The following is a 23,877-nucleotide window of genomic DNA, read 5'->3' as shown; positions in this document are numbered from 1 at the left end:
TTGAGAAATAGTTTAAACTGAGAAGAACACATTCTTTTGTGGTTACAGGAGGGGGGAGGGAGGGAGGGTGGCAGAGGGGTATTTACTGATCAGATAGTAGATAAGAACTACTTTAGGTGAAGAGAAGGACAACACTCAATACAGGGGAGGTCAGCACAACTGGACTAAATCAAAAGCAAAGAAGTTTCCTGAATAAACTGAATGCTTCGAAGGTCAGCGTAGCAGGGGCAGGGGTTTGGGGACCATGGTTTCAGGGGACATCTAAGTCAATTGGCATAATAAAATCTATTAAGAAAACATTCTGCCTCCCACTTTGAAGAGTGGTGTCTGGGGTCTTAAACACTAGCAAGTGGCCACCTAAGATGCATCAATGAGTCTCAACCCACCTGGATCAAAGGAGAATGAAGAACACCGAGGGCACAAGGTAATTACGAGCCCAAGAGGCAGAAAGGGCCACATGAACCAGAGTCTACATCATCCTGAGACCAGAAGAACTAGATGGTGACCAGCCACAACTGATGACTGCCCTGGCAGGGAACACAACAGAGAACCCCTGAGGGAGCAGGAGAAGAGTGGGATGCAGGCCCCAAATTCTTATAAAAAGACCAGACTTAATGGTCTGACTGAGACTACAAGGACCCCAGTGGTCATGGCCCCCAGACCTTCTGTTGGCCCAGGACAGGAACCATTCCCGAAGCCAACTTGTCAGACATGGATTGGACTGGACAGTGGGTTGGAGAGGGATGCAGGTGAGGAGGGAGCTTCTTGGATCAGGTGGACACTTGAGACTATGTTGGCATCTCCTGCCTGGAGGGCAGATGGGAGGATAGAGGAGGTTAGAAGCTGGCAAAATGGAGTGGAGGGAGGGAGCAGGCTGTCTCATTGGGGGAAGAGTAATTGGGAGTATGTAGCAAGGTGTATGTAAGTTTTTATGTGAGAGACTGACTTGATTTATAAACTTTCACTTAAAGCACAGTAAAAATTATTTTTAAAAAAAAGGATAATGCTCAAGGCAGAACTTTTTTACTAGTCAGCCTAAAAACTATTGTTTGGTTTTAAGACTTCAGGGGATATTTTTGGCTTAAGGTTTAAAGATTATCAGGATTCTTATAGTTTGCATATTATCATAAGGAGCTCTAGTGGCAGAGTCATTAAAGTGCTCAACTGCTAACTGAAAGGTCCCACCAGCTGCTCCACAGAAGAAAGATGTAGTAGTCTGCTTCTGTAAAGATTACAGCCTTGGAAACCCTGTGGGGCAGTTCTCTGTCCAATAGGGACGCTATGAATAGGAATCAGCTCGACAGCAAAGGGTTTGTTTTTTTTTTTTTTTGGTTGTTGTTGTTATATATTACCATATCTAAAATATTAACAATTCCTTAATATCATCAAATATCCAGTTAATGTTATAATTTACCCAATTGTCTCATAAAATGTTTTACAGTTGGTTTAATCAAATCACAATTCAAACTAAGTCCAGATATTACAACTGACTGGTAAGTCTCTGAAGTATCCTTTAATCTGTAAGTTTTTGTTTTCCCTTGCAATTTATTTATGGAATAAAGAAATCAGGTCATTTGTCCTAGAGAGTGTCCCACACATTGGTTCTTGCTGATTGTATCCTCCTGTGTATTTTACTTGTTTCATTTCATTTTGCCCAGTGGCCTTCCAAAAAAACTGGTAGTTGGATCCACAGACTTGATCAGATTAGGGTTCACTTTGGGGAACGAATACTTGACATGTGGTATAATGCAATAGGAAGTACCACCACCAGGAGGAACATAATGAATGGGAGAAATTTTTCAGTGCACATAGAAAATCCCAGAGATTCCACAAGAAAGTGGATAGAAGAATTCAGCAAGGTGGCAGGGTACAAGATCAACACACAAAAATCAGCTGAGTTCCTTTACACCAACATGGAGGACTCTGAAAAGGAAATCATGAAAACAATACCATTGACAATAGCCTCCAGGATGGTAAAATACCTGGGAGTAAACATAATCAGGGATGTAAAAGACCTGTACAATGAAAACTATAAAACCCTCCTGCAAGAAACTAAGATACTACGGAAACAGTGCTCATGGGCTAGAAGACTTAACATTGCGAAAATGTCAATACTACCAAAAGCAATTTATAGACATAATGCAATCCCAATCCAAATTTCAACAACGTTCTTTACTGAAATGGAAAAATTAAATACCAACTCTATAGGGAAAGGAAGGAGACCTCAAATAGCCAAAGCAATATTGAAGAAGAACAAAGTAGGAGGCCTCACACTTCCCAATCTCAAAGCATACTGTAGGGCAATACTAATCAAAATGGTCTTGTACCAGTTCAATGACAGACACACAGACCAATGGACTAGAATTGAGAAATAAATCCACCCATCTATGGGCAACTGATTTTCGACAAGTGATAAAAGTCCATTCAATGGGAAAGAAATAGTCTCTTTGACAAACGGTGTTGGCAAAACCAGATATTTTCAGAAAAATAAAACAGGAAACATTCCTCACATCATACACAAAAACTAACTCAAAATGAACCAAAGACCTAAATGTTAAAGCTAAAACTATAAGGTTCCTGGAAGATAACTGTTATGCATTGAATTATGTCCCCCCAAAATACATGTTGTAAACCCTAACCTCTATGCCTTTGGTTATAATCCCATTTGGGAATTGGTTGTCTTTGTTATGTCAATGAGACAGGATTAGTATAGGGTGTGTCTTGAGTCAATCTCTTTTGAAATATAAAAAAGTGTATGCTCTACATCTCAATGTTATGAGTAGTGCCCGGGGTCTTAAAAGCTTGCAAGCAGCCATATAAGATACAACCATTGGTCTCAACTCATCTGCAACAAAAGAGAAAGACGGAAACCAAAGACTCAGAGAAGAAACTAGTCTACAGGACTAATCGTCTGCAGGAAACACGGCCTCATCTACCCTGGGACCAGAAGAACTAGATCATGCCTGGCTACCATTACCAACCTTTCTGATCCTGATAAAATGAGAGCAGTATGTAGAAAAAAAAAAGATAACTCAAATTCTTAAAAAGCCCAGACTTACTGGATAGGTTGCAACTATAGGACTGTCTAAGACTATCGTCCTGAGATGTTCTTTAAACCTTAAACCAAAATTATCTCCAAGGTCACCTTTTAGCTACCTAACAAATTGGCTCACAAAATAAAAAAATATCACCCATGAGAAATGAGATCCTTTAAAAAATCACCTATATAAGGCCAAATGGTCAAAAATTACTCTAAAGCAAAGATGAGAATGTAGGGAGGCAGAGAAAATAAAGGACTGGAAATGGTACAACCAGAATGAATGAGAATGATGACACATTATGGGAAATGTAACCAATACCACTGAATAATTAGCGTAGAAATTATTAAATGGGAACCTAATTTGCTGTGTAAACTTTCACCTTAAACACAATAAAATCTTGGTGGTTTGCCACTTATGTCACTGTCAAATTTTATGTCACTCTCAGGAGTTTATTGATATAAAACAAAGTGCATTTATTCAAATGCAGTTAGTCCGGCTTTAAAAGGAACAAGAACCTATTAAAATAAACATTTAACTAAAGAAAAATTTTAAACATTTTTTAAAAACCACAATAAAATGATATTTAAAAAAAATTTTTTTTTTATTCAGGAACCATATATCTGACAAGGGTCTAATATCCCAAGTATATATAAAACTCCAACAACCTAAAGACAAATAACTCAGTCAAAAATGGGCAAAGGGCTTGAATCGACATTTCATCAAAGAGGGCATACAAATGGCCAACAAACACATGAAAAGATTCTCAATGTATTTAACCATCAGAGAGATGCAAACTTAAATCATAATGAGATACCATTTCACTCCCCCTTAGGATGGCTAAGATAAAAAAACAGAAAATAATAAACGTTGGCGAGGATGTGGGAAAACTGGAACCCTTATCTATTGCTGGTGGGAAAGCAAAATGGTACAGCAGTTGTAGGAAACAGTATGGTGGTTCCTCAAAAAATTAAAAATAAAACTACCATATGATCTAGCAATCCCAACCCAAATCACCACCACCGAGTCAATTCTGACTAACAGTGACCCTATAGGACAGAGTAGAACTGCCCAATGGGGTTTCCAAGGCTATAATCTTTATGGAAGCAGACTGCCACATCTTTCTCCCACAGAGCAGCTGGAGGGTTTGAACCACCAACCTTTTGGTTAGCAGCCAAGCGCCTAACCACTGCACCACCAGGGACTTAAAAGTAGAAGGGCAAATACACATATGTGCATCAATGTTCATTGCATCATTATTCACAAAGCCAAAAGGTGGAAACAACCTAAATGTCCATCAACGGATGAATGGGTATACAGAATGTGGTACATACATACAATGGAATACTACTCAGCCAGTAAGAGAAGCGAAGTGCTGATACATGCTACCACAAGGGTGAATGCTGAAAACATGCTGAGTGGAATAAGTCAATCACAGAAGGGCAAATACTGTATGATCTCACGTATAGAAATGACAAGAATAGGCAAATGTATAGAGACTGAAGGTTATTAGTGGTTACCAGGGGCAGGAGGGAGGGAAGAAGGGAGTCGTCATTTGGAAGCAGTAAGTTTCAATTTATGATAATGAGAAACTTGGCACTGATTAATCTAAGCGTTGTACAATATGATTAACGCAACTGATATCAATAATTGCACACCTGAAAAATGCTGAATTGGCAAATGTTGTTTTATACATAGTTTTCAAAAAAAAAAAAAAGAACCAAGAAGAACAGCTGCTGAGGCCGTTTATGTAGATGCTCATGAGATTTGTTTTCTTGGTTTGAAGGTTTAGCGTCATGGTTTCATGGGACATTCCAGTCAACTGGCCTAATATCATTTTCAGTGTTTCTGTTCTACCTCCTAGTTTGCTGAGGAGTTCCCGGAGTCTTAAACACTTGCAAGCAGCCATCCAAGGCACAAGCAATTGATCTGTTTCATCTGAACAACATAGGAAGAAGGAGAGTCAGGAATAGGAGGAGGATATGTGTGGCTAATTGCCTCCCTGAACAACTGTCTCCTTTGCCATGAGACCAAAAGAACTGGATGGTGTCTAGCTACCATTACTGAGCATTCTGATCAAAGAGTCTACAAGTGTGTGTTGCTTAACCTCTGTTCAGGCAACATCTAACTGCATATACGTCTGTGGTCTCCTAAAGTTATCTCGATTGGAGAACAGGATGTAGTGGATGTACTTTGCCAAGCAGGGAGATTCGATCTGTCTCTCACTAACTCTCCGGGTCGGGGGTCTACCCAGCCCTGGGGCAGCAGGGGGAAGGGGTCCTGATGCTCATCCATGGCTGCCTGTCCCACCATGCTCGCCTCAAGCAAGGAAAACAGACACTGCTGGAGCTGCCAAGGGGGATGCCCTGTGGAGGCCACTGCCCCCCTCAGCCCAGGTGCTGTGTGTGTGACGTCCAGGCCCACAGCTCCTCCCACAGTGGCGGCCACTGAGCAGTCCAGGCTGGGGTAGGTGGGGCTGGAAGAGAGTAAAGCCCATTAGGGGAGATGGGAAAGGCAGGCTCGACCGGTGACTGTCCTGCATGCCTCTCTCCTGTTTATGATGTTCACACAACACACGAATCACATGACGTCCTATTTCACAGAACATATTGTGGACATTAAGTGACTCATACGTGTATATGAGAATCCTGATCAAAAAGGGGTAAAATATGGAACAGAATTTCAAAATTTCACGGAATCCAGGCTTTCTGGAACCACTGAGGCTGGATGACCCCCAAAACTACTGCCCTGAGATAATCTTTAAACCTTAAACACTAACCTGAAACTATTCCCTGAAGCCATCTTTAAACCAAACAATAGTATAGCTTAATTAGTAAAGAACGTCTGTTCTGAGCATTATTCTCTTTTAAAGAATTATTTCTATGTGATCAAATTGACAACAGCAACTCGAAAGATTAGACGAAAAGCTTAGGGTCAGTGATTTACATCAACAATGGCAGAATAATTTGGAAAAAGAGGGTGAGAATGGTCACACAACTTGAAGAATGTAATCAATGTCACTGAACTGTACATGTGGAAATTGCTGAATTGGTGTATGTTTTGCGGCATATAATTTCACCAAGAAAATAATTTTTTAAAAAAAGTATGTCCAGAGGGTTAAATGTTATCCCGATCCATCCATTATAAAGTTCCTCAACAGCTTTTCCTATTGGTTTCAGGTTGATGATAACCATTGCATAGATCCATAATTTCACTAAGATACGCAAAATGGTGATATTCTAAACCTATCATTCCATCTATTTATCAGCCGTAATACGTCTACAACAGAGAAATTTCCTTTATCAAGTATTTGGTCACCCGAGGACATTCAGGAAGAAAGACTAGAAACATGCTTGATTCCTTCCTTTTACTTGCCAGTTCTCAGAAGAATAGTGGTCCTCTAGCATCCTCAAAAAGCAGCCAATGAGTTACGTTTTTTAATATAACCATGAACTTGTAGACTTTAAATACATTTCATGTATTTCAATCTGTTAGAGCTATTATCCTTTTTATGGCTCAAATTGTCCCATTCTGGCCCCTTCAAGTTAGATACTGAGTTCTTTCCATAGGAACCCAGAACAGAAGTTTTAATAGCTTCCTTGCATTCTGGTAAGAAAAGATGTTTCAGGATCATCTTGTACATATCCATTTCTCCAAGTCGTCCTGATTCCTTTGATCAGAAATTAGTATTTAGACACCGTATCAGAGCATTGGGGATACTCACTGCTACTGGACTGATCATGGTGTTTAAAGTTTCTCAGCAGCCAAGACTAGAAAACAGGGATTTTTTTTTAAAGAGAAAATTTATCATGAGTTCATACTGATAGTCCAATTCAAATTTAGGATTCTGGGTTTTTATTTAACTCCTTTGATTTTTATATTTTGTTGTTGTTGTTTTGTTTGTTTTCACTTTTACACACAAAAAAAGTCTTGGTTCTTAATAATTTAAAATGTAAACACTTTTTCTCCCCACCATTTCTCTTTTGGGAATTTACTGTAAGAAGGTAGGACAGTCTACTGCAGCCCCTGCATGCCACCTGGTCAGAAGTCTTGGGCCTGGAACATTCCCTGATGACAAAGGCTGGGGACTGAGTTTTCCACTGAGTCTTCCTCCCACCCCCTGCCCCCAGCTTCATCCCTTTATCACTGAGCCTCCCTCCCTGTTCTGGGTATACAGTTAACTTTTCTCACTCTCCTCATCTGTGAGTGCCCTATGGCACCTGACCAACCCTACTCCCATATCTGTTCCCAGTGGGAAAGGAACAGTCTCTCAGCTCAGCAGGAAAGCTGTGCACGTAGACTACCATCCCTGTGTCGGCTGTGGAGAGTGACCGCTGGCCACGGGGGACCGCATCCACTATTGAAGCTGACCTCACTTTGTCTCTTCTTCACGTGAGGAAAGTGCTGCTCCCTCCAATGACCGCATGTAAGTCATGCTTTTGTTGGCACCCAGACTTTGTTTTGAGACTCTGGTACAGCGAGGAAGGTCAACAAAATAACCTGATATGCTATCATGACAGTGTACTTTAGAGTAGCAAAAAAGAGAGAAAGGGCCTACATGTGTAAAAATTGGGGACTGAGAACATAAATATTAGTACAGACATACACTAAAAACACTATACAGTCGATAAAAATGATGACGTAGCTTTTCAGGATGACACTTGAAGAAAAAGAAAAAATATTACCAAGATGAAAACCACTTTAAAAGCAAAAAATAATAAAATGTACTGACTGAAAATATAATAGGCTTATGAATATATACGCAAAACTTCCAAAGAAAACATTAGCAAGCCAAATCCAGATGTATTTGAAAAGGGCCGAAGAGGGTTTATTCCAAGAATGCAAAGCAGGCTTAATTTTTATATATCAGTTAATGCAATTCATCATATTAACAGAAAAGAGGAGAAAAAATCATATGATAATCTCAACAGACTCCAAAAAAAGCATTTGATAAAAACCAAAATCCATTATTAATAAACATCAATTAATAATGAACACTCTTAGGAAACTAGAAATAAAAGGAACTTCCTTTAAAAAAACTTATACCAAACACCATTCTTAATGGTGAAGTAGTGAAAGCTTTTCCTCCGAGAATGGGAAGAAAGGAAGCCTACAGCACCATTTCTGTTCAATAATGTACCAAAGATCCTAGCCAGGAGACTAAAAAGAAAAAAGGAAAGAGCTACAAAGAAAAAAAACCTCATTAACAGACGACACAACTATTTACTCAGAAAAGCCAAAAGAACCTACAGATAGAGTATTAGAATATATAAAACTGAATGCAAGGACAATACAAAACTATTTCCACATGAAAATAAGTTTAAAATGTTTAAAAATTGTAACATTTTTAATACCAACAAAAAACATCAAATACTTAGGAATAAATCTATTGAAATATGTACAAGACTTCTACCCCAAAAACTATTTTTTTTTAATTTAACTTTAAATTAAGAGATATATACTACTCTGAGACCAGAAGAGCTAGATGGTGCCTGGCTACCACTGCCAACCCTCCTGATCAGGGCCACGGTAGGTGGATCATGATACGATGAGAGAAAAATGTGAAACAGACTCAAATTCTTAGAAATTCCAGACTTACTGGATGAGTTAAGCCTAGAGGACTCCCCAAGACTATCATCCTGAGATATTATTTAAACCCTAAACCAAAGTTATCCCTTGAGGTTACCTTTTACCTAAATAACAGATTGGCTCATAAAATAATGAACATCACGTTGAAGTACTGGGCTCCTTTAAAAAATCACCTATAGAGACCAGTCAATAATTACTTTAAAACAAAGATGAGAATGTAAGAGGGCAGGGAAAGTAGATTAATAGAAATGGAACAACCAGAATGGAAATAATGAGAATGTTCACACATTGTGAAAAATGTAACTAATGTCACTGAACAACCTGTGCAGAAATTGTTGAAGGGGAACCTAAACTGCTGTGTAAACCTTCACCAAAAACACTATAAAATATTATTAAAAAAAAAAAGAAATACAGTAACGTAATTGGGGAAAAAAAGTGCTAACTATAAAGGAAAATATAGAGAAATTGGACAATATTACAATGAACACAGAGCAGGGCGGAGCCAAGATGGCAGAATAGACAAATGCTTCCATTGAGCCCTCTTTACAACGAAGACCCAAAAACACAAGTGAAACGAGTATATTTGTGACAAGCTGGGAGCCCTGAGCATCAAAGGCAAGCTTAGACAACGAACTGAGGGGCAGGGGGAGGAAGAGGCTGTTCAGAAGTGGAGGGGGTAACCGGACCTGAATCGCGGGAAGCCCTCAGGCACCATTCCCGGAGTGGTGACAGCAGTGGCGGCAGCAGGCTGGTCCTGGCGTTTGGCCGCAGTTTCCTCAGGGAGAAGCAGCCAGCCACACAGCCTACTCACACATCTGGAACCTCAGAAGAACAGCACTCCCAGCAAAAGCTAAGTACTTGCATATATTTTACCGCACCCCCCTCCACCTGCAAACCGGCTTCAGCTGCTGAATCCCTGGGCCTGAGACAGACCCTGGTGAGCACCTAGAGCCATCTGCCCGGCCTTGGGGAAGGAAAAAATTTGCAACTGGGGGAAAAGATAATTTGCTAGTTCCAGTAACCAGGGGAGCTCAGGACAGAAGCGGCTCCTGTCCAGGCATAAGCCACCTGTGGACCTTAAGCACCTTTCCCTTCTGCATGGACCTGTGTGGGCCTATTTCGAGAGAATAGGCCCTCGTTGGCAAACTCCAACCATTTCAGCTGTGCGGTGGAGAGGTGAGTGTTTGACGTTTGACATTGCTTTGCCTATTAAACAAGTCCTCACCTACCCACATCATGGACCTAAGGACTGGTAGCCCCACTCAGGTCATCCAGCCACCCGTGGCAGGGGTCCAAAGATAACTGGTAACTCCCAGTCCTTACAAGCAAAAACTTTGGTTGCCCATGTTCCCTCTGCAGAACCCACCCACCAGCAAGCTCTAGGGAACAGATATGCATTTTCCTCAGAGACGCTTGGGGGTCGGTTCTCAGCCCCCTGCCTTGTTCAGAGCATGACCTCCTGCTGCAATCAGATACCAGTATATATGCCAATCGCCCCTGCCCCTCTAAGACTGTACGACAGAGTCTGTACCACACACTTGAAGATCAGCTACCTGGAAACCTGAGCTAAATTCATACAAGAAAACTGAATGGACTCTTAGACTGATATACCTGATAACAGCTCTAGCCAGCTGGGGACAGGACGCCAGAGCTCCAAAGGTGAAGATAATCAAGCTAGCTCACTCAAGCAACCCATAGGGGTATACCAAAACAAAACAGAGCAAGCAGCTACGACACAGTAAGCAAGCATAAACTAATACAATAACTTATAGATGGCTCGGAGACAACAGTCAATATCAAGTCACATAAACAAACAGACCATGGTCACCTCAACAGGCTCTCTAAACAAAGAATCCAGGGATCTTCTAGATGAGAGCGCATTCCTGGAATTGCCAGATGCAGAGTACAAAAGTTTAATATACAGAACCCCTCAAAACATCAGGAAGGAAACGCAGCAATACACAGAACAAGCCAAGGAACACACAGATAAAGCAACTGAAGAAATTAGAGAGATTATTCAGGAACGTAATGAAAAGTTTAACAAGCTGGAAAAATCCATAGACAGACAGCAATCAGAAATTCAGGAGATTAACGATAAAATTACAGAATTAGACAACTCAATAGAAAGTCAGAGGAGCAGAATTGAGCAAGTAGAAGATAGAATTTCTAAACTCGAAGATAAATCACTTGGCACTAACATATTTGAAGAAAAATCAGGTAAAAGAATTTTAAAAAATGAAGAAACCTTAAGAATCATGTGGGACTCTATCAAGAGAAATAACCTATGAGTGATTGGAGTACCAGAACAGGGAGGAATAACAGAAAATACAGAGAAAATTATTGAAAATTTGTTGGCAGAAAACTTCCCTGATATTGCGAAAGATGAGAAGATATTTATCCAAGATGCTCATCAAACTCCACATAAGGTAGATCTTAAAAGAAAGTCACCAAGACATAATCAAGCTTTCCAAAACCAGAGATAAAGAGAGAATTATAATAGCAGTGAGGGATAAATGAAAAGTCACCTACAAAGGAGTACCAGTAAGAATAAGCTCGGACTACTCGGCAGAAACCATGCAGGCAAGAAGGCAATGGGATAACATATTTAAAAAATTGAAGGAAAAAAATTGCCTGCCAAGAATCATATATCCAGCAAAACTGTCTCTTAAATATGAAGGTGAAATTTAGACATTTCCAGATAAACACAAGTTGAGGGAATTTGTAAAAACCAAACCAAAACTACAAGAAATATTAAAAGGAGTTCTTTGGTTAGAAAACCAATAATATCAGGTATCAATCCAAGACTAGAACACTGGGCAGAGCAACCAGAAGTCAACCCTGACAGGGAAATCCAAGAAAACAAAGATTAAAAAAAAAAAGCCCAACACAGGGTAACGGTGATGTTATTATATAAAAGAAGACAACATTAAAATAATAAAGAGGGACTAAGAAAAGTAATTATATACCTTCCATATGGACAGGAAGATAACGGCGATACAAAGAAATTAAAGTTAGTTTTAAACTTAGAAAAATAGGGGTAAATAATAAGGTAACCACAAAGGAGAGAAACTATCCTACTCGTCAAAATAAAATACAAGGGAAAAATACAGACTCAGCAGAAACAAAATCAACAACAAATATGAAGAAAGGACAATATATAAAGAAAATCTACTCAGCAGATAAAATCAAGTGGGAAAAAGAAACTGTCAACAACACACAAAAAAAGACATCAAAGTGACAGCACTAAATTCATACCTATCCGTAATTATCCTGAATGTCAATGGACTAAACGTACCAATAAAGAGACACGGAGTGGCAGAACGGATTAAAAAACAAGATCCATCTATATGCTGTCTACAAGAGACACACCTTAGACTTAGAGACACAAACAAACTAAAACTCGAAGGATGGAAAAAAATATAAATCCATCCACATATGAGCAGTTGATATCTGACAAAGACCCCAAAGCAGTTAAAAGGGAAAAAGACAGTCTTTTTAACAAATGGTGCTGGCATAACTGGATATCCATCTGCAAAAAAATGAAACAAGACCCATACGTCACGCCATGCACAAAAACTAACTCCAAATGGATCAAAGACCTAAATATAAAATCTAAAACGATAAAGATCATGGAAGAAAAAAGAGGGACAATGTTAGGAGCCCTAATACATGGCATAAACAGTATACAAAACATCATTAAGAATGCAGAAGAAAAACTAGATAACTGGCAGCTCCTAAAAATCAAACACTTATGCTCATCCAAAGACTTCAACAAAAGAGTAAAAAGACTACCTATAGACTGGGAAAAAGTTTTTAGCTATGACATTTCTGATCAGCACTTGATCTCTAAAATCTACATGATACTGCAAAAACTCAACTGCAAAAAGACAAATAACCCAATTAAAAAATGGGCAAAAGATATGAACAGACACTTCACTAAAGAAGACATTCAGGTAGCTAACAGATATATGAGGAAATGGTCACGATCATCAGCCATTAGAGAAATGCAAATCAAAACTACAATGAGATTTCATCTCACTCCAACAAGGCTGGCATTAATCCAAAGAACACAAAATAATAAATGTTGGAGAGGCTGTGGAGAGATTGGAACACTTATACACTCCTGGTGGGAATGTAAAATGGTACAACCACTTTGGAAATCGATTTGGCGCTTCCTTAAAAATCTAGAAATAGAACTACCATATGATCCAGCAATCCCACTCCTTGGAATATATCCTAGAGAAATAAGAGCCTTTACACAAACAGATATATGCACACCCATGTTTATTGCAGCACTGTTTACAATAGCAAAAAGATGGAAGCAACCAGGGTGCCCATCAACGGATGGATGGATACATAAATTATGGTATATTCACACAATGGAATACTACCCATCGATAAAGAACAGTGAGGAATCTGGGAAACATTTCATAACATGGAGGAACCTGGAAGACATTATGCTGAGTGAAATTAGTCAGTTGCAAAAGGACAAATATTGTACAAGACCACTATTACAAAAACTTGAGAAATAGTCTAAACTGAGAAGAAAACATTCTTTTGTGGTTAAGAGGGGGGGAGGGAGGGAGGGCGGGAGAGGAGCATTCACTAATTAGATAGTAGATAAGAACTACTTTAGGTGAAGGAAAAGACAGCACCCGATACAGGGGAGGTCAGCACAATTGGACTAAACCAAAAGCAAAGAAGTTTCCTGAATAAACTGAATGCTTCAAAGGTCAGTGTAGCAGGGGCAGGGGTTTGGGGACCATGGTTTCAGGGGACATCTAAGTCAATCGGCATAAAAAATCTCTTAAGAAAACATTCTGCATCCCACTTTGAAGAGTGGCATCTGGGGTCTTAAACGCTAGCAAGCAGCCATCTAAGATGCATCAATTGGTCTCAACCCACCTGGATCAAAGGAGAATGAGGAACACTAAGGACTCAAGACGATTACCAGCCCAAGGGACAGTAAGGGCTACATGAACCAGAGACTACATCATCCTGAGACCAGAAGAACTAGATGGTGCCCGGCTACAACCAATGACTGCCCTGACAGGGAGCACAACAGATAACCCCTGAGGGAGCAGGAGATCAGTGGGATGCAGACCCCAAATTCTCATAAGACCAGACTTAATGGTCTGACTGAGACTAGAGGGACGCCGGTGGTCATGGCCCCCAGACCTTCTGTTGGCCCAGGACAGGAACCATTCCTGAAGCCAACTCTTCAGACATGGGTTGGACTGGACAGAGGTTTGGAGAGGGATGCTGGTGAGGAGTGAGCTTCTTGGATCAGGTGGACACTTGAGACTATGTTGGCATCTCCTGCCTGGAGGGGGAGATGAGAGGGTGGAGGGGGTTAGAAGCTGGCAAAATGGACAGGAAAAGAGAGAGTGGAGGGAGAGAGCGGGCTGTCTCATTAGGCGGAAAGTAATTGGGAGTGTGTTGGGTTTTTTTAGCAAGGTGTATATGGGTTTTTGTGTGGGAGACTAATTTGATTTGCAAACTTCACTTAAAACACAATAAAAATTATAAGATAAAAATAAACAACTTCTTTTCATCAAAATATGTAATTAAGAAATTGAAAAAGAAAGCCATAGAGTGGAGAAGATACTTGTAAGACATAACTCCAAAGAGCTTGTATACAGAATATGTAAAGAAATTCTATTGGTTTGGAAAAAGATAATCCAACTGAAAAAAGGGCGGAAGAATGTAACCAGCGTTTCACAAACGCATCCTATCCAAATGGCTGATGAACACATGAAAAGACACTCAACATTATACCATACATGCCTAGTAAATGGTTAAAATGAACAAGACTGACAATACCAAGTATGGTAAAAATGTAGTGAAATTGGAATTCTTAGATACTGCTGGTATGAATGTAAACTGCTACTAAATACTCCATAAAATGGTTTAATATTATTAATTAAAAGTTGGGTCTATGTATACCTTATAGCCCAGCCATTTCACTGTTAAAGTTGTACACCCAACAGAAATACATGCCCATGTACACTGTAAGTCATATACAGAAATATCCATAGCCACTGTTACTCTTAATAGCCATACCTGGAAACAATCTGATAGTGTCACATGTAATTACATTGTGGTATATTCATAAAACTAAATACTGTATAGCAATAAAAATGAATGACTCTCCCAAGTACAATGTTCAGTAAAGAAGCCACACCAAAAGGAAACCACATTATATAGTTCCATTTATGTCAAGTTCAAAAAACGAGAAATTAATCTACGGTGTCAGCTGGCAGAACAGTAGTTATCTATGAGAAGAGAAGGCTGTGTAATTGAGAGGAAGCATGAGGCTGAGTTTTAGGAGTGTTCGGTTGTTTAATCTGGGTGCTGGTTACACAGGATGTTCTCCTCATAACATATCGTTGAGCTATGTGCTTAGATTTTTGCAGAGAGATATATATATTTTAATTAAATAGTAAAAAAAGAGAAAAATACAGTGAGGTGGCCTGGTGGGTAGGCTAAAAGAAAGTACACAAATAAAATGGAAAAGAATATATACAAAAATGATTGTACAGAAAATGTTAGATACGGAATGCAGACAGTCAACATACACACCGCTCACTAATTTTCCTGAAAATGGAACAAAGGAATTTTCAAAGAGGGAAGAGATGAAAATTCTCCTGAAGTAAAGTTTTAACCGACACATCAAAAAGACACACCCTGTCCTCGGAAATTCAGATTCATATGCTGGTGAAGTCATCAGACTTCAAAGAAAAACTTCAAGGAGAAAGAAAGAATCACCTAGCCGTTAAGACAGAAGAGGTATGAGGAAAATATCAAAATTAGACTCAAGATTTTGCCAAAGCAAATTAAATCGTAGTAGAGAGTGAAGCAAAATTCTAAATAACTGTGGTGACTGAAGAGAACATAAATATGTTAGTTTCACTAATAGCCTGACACGAAACAGTGGTGAGGAAAATGGAAGAACACCTGTGCTGACTGCCAGGAACCGATCGACAGGACGGGGCTAAGGCTGAAGGACGGTTTGGGAAAAGGCTGACTCCAGCTGCTTTCAATGTCACTTCCATTTCTTCTGCTAAATTCAAGCAAATTTCAGCTTAAAATTTTTAAGTTAATAATAGCATTTAGAGTATGACACCATTTTCTCCCCTGCTTGTTCATCTTTATGTATGCATGTCTGAAATAATAGTTACCAAATATTAAGTTAATGTTTCTGGGTAGAATTTGGAGAGGTGTTGGGTTTTTTGTTATTTTTTTTTTTAAGCATCTTTTTTTTTGTAATGCTTCAACTTTTTATGAAAAATATTAATACTGCAAAAAATGAATGAATGAATTAATCATCTATGGAAGACATTCAAAAGCATTCCATTAAATGCAAAAACTAACTAGGCCCATTCAATGCTTCCTTGATGGAATCAATAAATATTTACAGAACATTTTTTTGGTCAAGAATATACCTAATTAGTATAAAATTATTAAAATAAAATAATAATTCTCATTCAAGTTCACAGACCTTACAAAACTATAGTTCATTACCATTCAGGAATAAATTCAGTCATAATTTATATAACAAGGAATTCTAGGAACTTTCTCCCAATTTCATAGATATTATTAACATATCTATTCATTATTTTTCAAATTTAAAAATGGAAATATCTGAATTATACACTCCCATAAAAACCCACTGCTATCACGTTGTTTCCAACTCAGAGCGACCCTATAGGACACAGTAAAACTGCCCCAAAGGGTTTCAAGGCTATAATCTTTACAGAAGCAGACTGCCACATCTTTCTCCTGCGGAGCGGCTGGTGGGTTCGAATCACCGACCTTTCAGTTAGCAGCCAAATGCTTAGCCACTGTACCACCGGGGCTACTTTATGAGGATTCATTAGTTCTCTCTCATAAACTAAAAAATAAAAAAGTAGAAAGTACTTACTAATGAGAATTTAATTACTAGTCATTCATGACACTTGCAGATACAGCTAAATTACAGTCATACTAGGTGACACGAAAGTAACTATATTTGAGTTCATATTCTCTTTAGAGTAATACTGACAATATCTAGAGTCTGTGCCTCCCTTATCACTTCCACACTCTGGAGGAAAATAAGAAAGAAGTCCCTCAAACTCAAATAGAATATATTAGAAATGTGGATAAAGGGGGAAAAAATGCTTTAAAAGAAAACCAAGAATAATCCCAATTTTTAAGACACCAGAATGAGGAAGATTGCCATCAGATTTATATGTAATTTAAACAGGATTTTTTTCAGTGTTTAAAAATGGAGAAAGCACTAAAATATTTCGAAATCAAACAAATACACACACTTATAAAGCTAAGGATTATTCTTTGGGACTTGAGCTAGTATCCTCTTTATATGCTTATTTTTTAAATGATCCCGACAAAACATTTTTTAACACCAGGCTATTCCAGGGTACATTGACTGGAGTATATCAGCGTGATGTTTTGTTCGGTTTTCATTAAAGGAGCTGGTCAATGTTCTTAATACTTAAAAAGCAAACATTCAGAGAATACATGGTACAGAGGACTAAGGGAAGCATTCCAAGGACCCTAACTCTCACAGTACTTCTCCCAAACAACAAGGGCAATTCCTTACCTGCTGAGCTGTAGCATCCTGTTGGACATAAGTGACCTGGCCTGGGTCTGTAAACAGAGTCTAGACAAAAAAAAAAACAAAAAACTTATCAGTACATCTCCAGATATCTTGCCTATACAGGAAAATTATCCTACTGCTAAGCACCCATTCTTGGGAGAGTTAACTCCCATTACAGCTAGTGGTAATCCTTCATTAATAAAGAAGACAGACAGTAATTTTACATTTTGCTAAAACCTCCAAAGAGGTTGTATAAGCTAACCATCCCAAGTGTCTAACATACATCACGATTTTACTCTTCCACAAAGCCCATCGAGGTTGAATAGGGCAGTCAGCTAAAACAGGCACATCATGAAACAACAAGACAGACCATGAATGAGGGCACTGACATTGACGCTGAGCAGGGCAGGGGAAGACTTGGGATTAAATGAAAATGGATGGAGGCTGACATTCAGAAGAGTATTGTATTCACCAGGATTACAACTGTTTCAAATACAAATGCACATTCATTATCAGAAGAGAATCAGAATGAAAATAAATTGAACTTCATGGCCAACAGGTTCCTTTTTTGGATAAAGCCAGTAAGGTCTTAATTAAAAAAAAAAAAAAAAGACTACGCATTATAAGCACATGCCAGTGTGGGTCACAGTGCACAGTGCGGCAAAGCTAAGTGAAGAAGAAAAATCTTCAAACTTATTTTAGCCAAAGCACCGTGTCGAATATCTCCCATCTAGAAAAACATTTCTTTCCTCTAAAATTTTTAAATGACTTTATTCACCCCTCCTTTTAGCTAATCTATGGGAATAAGAACTATGGCTCAGTTTTGATTCCAGAGGAACATAGAAAAGAATTTCAGCCAGTGTCACCCTTCCTGGATTCGGCACACAGAGACACAGAGACACGCAAAACACACACATCTATTATAATTTAGACATTTAGTAACAAAGTAATAAACTAAAAGTTGGGCATGGGACATTCTTTACATGAACGATCCTATATTTAAAAAAAAAAATTTAGGGGAACAAAAACAAGTAGAGGCATTCCCAAAGCACCAGCCTGACTACGGGGCTATTTCACCTTTACATAGATCTGAAAGGTATTATTTAGGAAGCCCCCTTTCTTCTTAGGAGTGATTTGAGTCTCCTGATTAATTATTGCATGAGGGCAAATTGCTATTACCAGGATCCCACTATACAAGTGTAGCATTTTTTTTTAAAAAAAACAGATGTTTAAAAGCACTTTGCACACTGTAAAGCGCCAACAAGAGAAACTAGCATTTGTATATGGGAAAACATTTGTGTCACACCTTTGAAAACTGATGCTCCAAGTCCCTGGCAAAAAAATAAAAGTAGCTATAATTGTACAGCTTTTCCTAGGAAACACCTGCTCTGATTATAGTCCTACTAAAAAAAAAAATTTTTTTTTTTATCAGTAAGTTATGTCAACAACTAATCGGATCCTCGGTTTACACATCTAACTGAAAAAACCTGCATGCCGTCTCTGACCTATCTGTAGTTATACAGAACTAAATGCTATCCGTGGCCTGGTTCTTGATACTTAAGAAAAGTAGCAAAATTCATAATCCAGTCAGTGGTCACTGGGGAGAAGGACTGTTATGAGGCTATTATTCTAACTCTTTACATTCAGTTTAAATAAACAGCCCCTATCATCCTCTGCCAAGTCAGTTATAAGCTCGAGAGCACGAATCATCTCCAAATATTTTCTGTCTCCCCAGCACCCAGCACAGGCACTGGAAGAGGGGAAACATAAGCAATTGGTGAATTAATTAATTCATAAGAAAACCGTAAACAAGGACGGCTGCACGTGCCTGCGCAGCTTCCACAGGGTGGATGTAAACCAAGGTGTGCTCCGGACCATCCACAGAAGTGTAGGAGGCGCCATCTGCCGTGTACACCACCTGCTGGGGTGGACGACCCTGCTCATCGGTGTAGACGATCTGGGCCACAGTTCCAGCGTCCGGAACAAAGTGCACCTGGGGCAAAAGGCAGACAGGTATGTAGCATCAATCTCACAAAAGTACTCAGCTGACCAAGCACATTCACCTTTCTAAAATATCCGCTAGTGAAAGGAAAACAGGGCTGACAGATCTTCAGTGGGTTGGTGACTAGGAGACAGGATCTAACGGACTGCTGAACGTTAGGCAGCTGACTTCAAGCCCCCTTTGCCTCTGACGTCCAGTACAGACACCACACTCAGGCAGGGACGAGGGTGTGGTTGACGGACCCTGCAAAAGCGACTGAAGATTCCTGGTTGACAACACTACCAAAATACAAAACACAAATTATTCCGTGATGTGAACAAATATGTCTACACTCAAAAGCCAATTGCTGTCAACACATCCTAAAAATTCTCCCCTATAGCTAATAGTGCCTTTCAGCAAACACATTAAAATAAGGTCACTTTCTTTCCTATAAGTTCTTTCATACTCAAAGGATATACTGGAGGTATATCAGTAAATATGTGTTGAATCAATGAATATAACAGAACTCTTCCTTGCCAGCTAGGTAAAAATACTGAAAATTCTAATAAAGTAATTTTCAGAGTTTTTGGAAAACCGGTTCAGTTGTCACAGGGTAAATAATTCCCCCATCTCCCAAGAACTAAAGAACTGCAGCAGGAATTGAGTGTTGTAAAATCTTTTCTGAGTAGTCAGCTTTGGAGATTTGAATTCTTGAAGGCTAGAGCTTGGCATACCGCCTGACACCTTGTATTTAAGGTATGGGAGCAGATGGCCAAAGTAGACATTTGGGGAGAGAAATAATTTATGCGTTGATATTGAAGTCAGGCACTCTTAGGATGGAATCCTTACTCTTCTACTGGCTTGGCTTTGAACCTAATTTTTTATTACGGTGGGGAACAAGAGACCCCCAAAGATGACACAAACACATTTAATCCCCAGAAAGAAACCTGAGAACCATATGCAATCTAACCCACTGCCGTCAAGTCGATTAGCGACCCTATAGGACAGAACAGAACTGCCCCGTAGGGTTTCCAAGGAGCGCTTGGCAGACTCGAACTGCTGACCTTTTAGTTAGCAGCCACAGCACTTAGGTTTCCATATGCAATCTAGCACCACAGAAATGCAGCAAACTCCCACCTCTATATCAACTTCTACATAGATTCGATTTGCCCAGGAAGAAACAGTTTGTATAAGAAGAAGAACTCGGCTTATCACATATTTGCTCAGTTTTCATTGCTGTAAGATAATTTTGTGACTTTGTATTTAGATTTGTTCATTAAAAATCTAAACCAGGGACTAGTTTGAATGCTTAAAAAAGAAAAAAACATTTCCTCAAAACAAGAGATATCTAAGTTTTCCATCTTGGCTCTCCATCACTCAGGATTCTGCTGAATCAGAGTCATTAGCTAAGGAAAAGAACAACCGGGAAGAGGTGACACGAAGGAGGCCTGAGCTCTGCTGTCTGCTGTCTGGTTACCCACAAAGGGACCCTGGTCAAGTACGATGTCACAACCAGGCTTCCTTTTGTTTTGTGCTTTAATGGACTACATTTTGGTATATAAGCAAAATACACTAAAATATCTAGCTATAGGAAAGTTGCCTTCAAAATGGATGCCCTGGGACACAAACAGCATTCTCAACTATTCTGCTGAAAACATCTCTAGAACTTCTTTTTTTTTTTTTTTAATATTCAGACTTTTCTTTAAATCACACCAGATAATCAACTTTACTACTTTATTATAACACCATTTTTGTTTAAAAAATTAAGCTTTATACTTTGGTCACATATAAAACATGGCTCCACATGACTGCTGGCTCTTCCCAAAATTCAAATCCATACCTCAAATGCAGAGATTTGCCTTTGCTAAGAATAGTCAAAAGCACATGGAGCTGGTTCTGATGGCAGCTGAAAGGCAGAGGCCATCAATGCCAGCACCATAGGAGGTGCTGACACTCCTCCAGAGCTGATGACGGATAACGGGACAACCTTCACTTAGAGGCTAACATTCAGAATTTAAAAAGAAACCAAAAGAAAAAGCCACTCACTTTACAGACATACCTTGTGCATCCATTACACAAGGAGAATCAGAATCCTATAATGGATAACATGAAAGAAACAAACTATAGCTTGAGATTGGCAGCATCAGCAATACAAAATTAAACAGGTAGTAAAACAGATGAGAGCACTAAGTTGCAGAAAAGGCAGAGGCGCCTATAGGTGGTAGTTTAGTGCTTCTTCTAAGTCACGGTGAGCCATCCTGATGGAGAATTCAAAGTACTGAAACACTGCCTGTGCCTTATGTACAAGTCTTCAAGTCGGCCCCTCCTAAATACTCATCACTATAGAGTAGCTGTTATTTCTCTAGCTGCCAGCTAACTCTACCCAACTAAAAAGCAGCTATCGACACCCAGCTGGGAAGGACCACCCTTCACCTGTGTAGCATTCTGTTCGTGTTCTGCAGCTGTGGGCCACACGTGTGAGTTTTCAGCTTTGGAGTCCATCTCTTCTCCACTGGGTGCTCCAAGACGGGGCATCTACAGCAGCTAGGGGCAGACAACACTCATCCGTCTACCACATACGCGCTTATGAACGACAGGGCACTCCTGCTGCAAGGTGCTGAAAAAAGAGAAGAGCAACCAGGACATTAAGTAGATGAATAAAAAAATTTGTAATAATGATACCATGTATTACATGCTTGCTGTATTCTACGCACTCACTCTGTGTGTGTGTGTGTGTGTGTGTGTGTGTGCGTGTATGTGTAAACTGCAATCTTCATCAAGGATACATGCGGTAGTTTATCTTGGTCCCTGATGGGAAGAATGAGGTTCGCAGATGCTAAAAGCAAGCAGTGATGGCTTCAAACCCAAGTCGACAGCCACACAGCCCAAACTCATTCCTCCCTTGGCACACCCGTGGACATCGACTTCCCATACCACCTTTACCCAAAATGAGCAACACAAAAGTGAAAGTCAAAAAACAAGAAAAGAATGGCGGGGGAGTGGGGAGGGGACTGAATTTCTGGGCCAAAACTTGGTAACGACAAATATAAACCTTTTTTTCCCACTTGGTCAGTGAAGGAGTGATTCGTGACCAAATCAAAAGCCTTAGTAAAAAATCAACATAAACAAAACCTACATCTTGGAAACCTTACTCCTTTCCAAAACAGGCTTCTAAAGTAACCGATTTTCCCTTTTCATGATGATAGAACATGGACACTTTAAAAGTCATGTGAGACTTGCTGTGTGACAGGCAGCAGGGCAGCCACACCAGGTATACTACCTCCCAACCTCGCAATAAAAGAGTATAAATATACGCAGAAAGGCCAAAATGGGTCAGAATACCAATGAGCTAAAGACAAGAAAGACACTGGCCAAAAGCCAGCCAGAATGGTCTCCATTATTAATGGAAATACGCTGAGAAGCACATCCTTAGACTACACACACTTACTACAACCTCTGAAAAAGAATAAGGCCCATAATGTGTGGGTGTATATGTAAGTGTGTACACAGGCATATATGTGTATAGGCATGTATATATGTGTGTAAACATAGGTATATGTATATGCAGCTATGTGACAGTATGCACATACATTCTACTATATAATAAAGCACATGGGGGCACAGTTACAGATACTTCTTAGACATAACCAAACACCTCACGGGATCGGATTTCTGGGTTTGAATGGTCAGGACCACACTCTTGTGGGATATCTCAGACAATCTACATAACACAGTTCATAAAGTTTGTGTTCTATATCCTAGTTTGGTGAGTAGTATCTGGGATCTTAAAAGCTTACATTTGACCATCTAAGATACAACTATTGGTCTCTACTTGTCTGGCACAAAAGAGAAAAAAGGAAACAAAAGACTCAAAGAAGAATCTTGTCTACAGGACAAATAGTCTACATAAACCATGGTCTCATCTACCCTGAGACCAGAAGAACTAAATGGTGCCTGGCTACTATTACCAACCTGTAATCAGAGCCACAATAGATGGGCCCTGATACAATGGAAGAAAAATGTGGAACAGAACCTCAAATTCCTAACAAAAACAAACAAAAAACAGACGTACTGGACTGGTTGAGACTAGAGGACTCCCCAAGACTGTTGTCCTGAGATACTCATCCAACCTTGAACTGATACTAACCCCTGAGGTCACCTTGTAGCTAAACACAAATTGGCTCCAAAAAATATCTCATTTTTACACAAGTAACATACATTCTACTTTTTTGCCAACCACACCTCCCCCCACCCTTTTGAGGTATTTTTGTAAGCTCACTAGGCTAATTTTTTTTTTACAGCAAAAAACATTAACATAGTGCACAGAATAAAATAACTCATGGAGGGAAGACACAGTCGGCAAAAAAATATAGAACACACGCATTATTTGCGTAAAAATACAGTAATGAATATCACGCAAAAGTAATGTGCTCCTTTAAAAAAATCACCTACACGAGACCAAATGATCAACAATTACTTTAAAACAAAGATGAGAATGTAAGGGGACAGGGAAACTAGATTAATGAAAACAGAACCACCAGAATGGAATAATGAGAATGTTCACGTATTGTGAAGAATGTAACCAATGTCACTGAACAACTTTTGGAGAAATTGTTGAAGGGGAACCTAAATTTCTATATAAACTTTCACCGAAAACACAGTAAAATATT

The 23,877-nt window shown here is 39.4% G+C and overlaps 1 protein-coding gene across 1 annotated transcript in view; it reads right to left on the bottom strand.

Annotated features, from left to right (window-relative positions):
* Positions 1-23,877, bottom strand: part of PRDM10 (PR/SET domain 10) — a 123,150-nt gene that overhangs the window by 66,737 nt on the left and 32,536 nt on the right. The window contains exons 2-4 of the mRNA XM_064268860.1: positions 21,641-21,824; positions 19,055-19,219; positions 17,230-17,289 (exon numbers count right to left, since the gene is read on the bottom strand). Coding sequence (XP_064124930.1) covers positions 17,230-17,289; positions 19,055-19,219; positions 21,641-21,742 — 327 coding nt within the window. The 5' untranslated portion in view covers positions 21,743-21,824. The remainder of the gene's footprint in view (positions 1-17,229; positions 17,290-19,054; positions 19,220-21,640; positions 21,825-23,877) is intronic.

Source organism: Loxodonta africana, chromosome 15 (assembly GCF_030014295.1).
Source record: "Loxodonta africana isolate mLoxAfr1 chromosome 15, mLoxAfr1.hap2, whole genome shotgun sequence".
In the NCBI taxonomy this organism is placed as follows: domain Eukaryota; kingdom Metazoa; phylum Chordata; class Mammalia; order Proboscidea; family Elephantidae; genus Loxodonta; species Loxodonta africana.
Note: the sequence above shows the minus strand (reverse complement) of the source record. Positions and strands in the feature narration are given on the sequence as shown.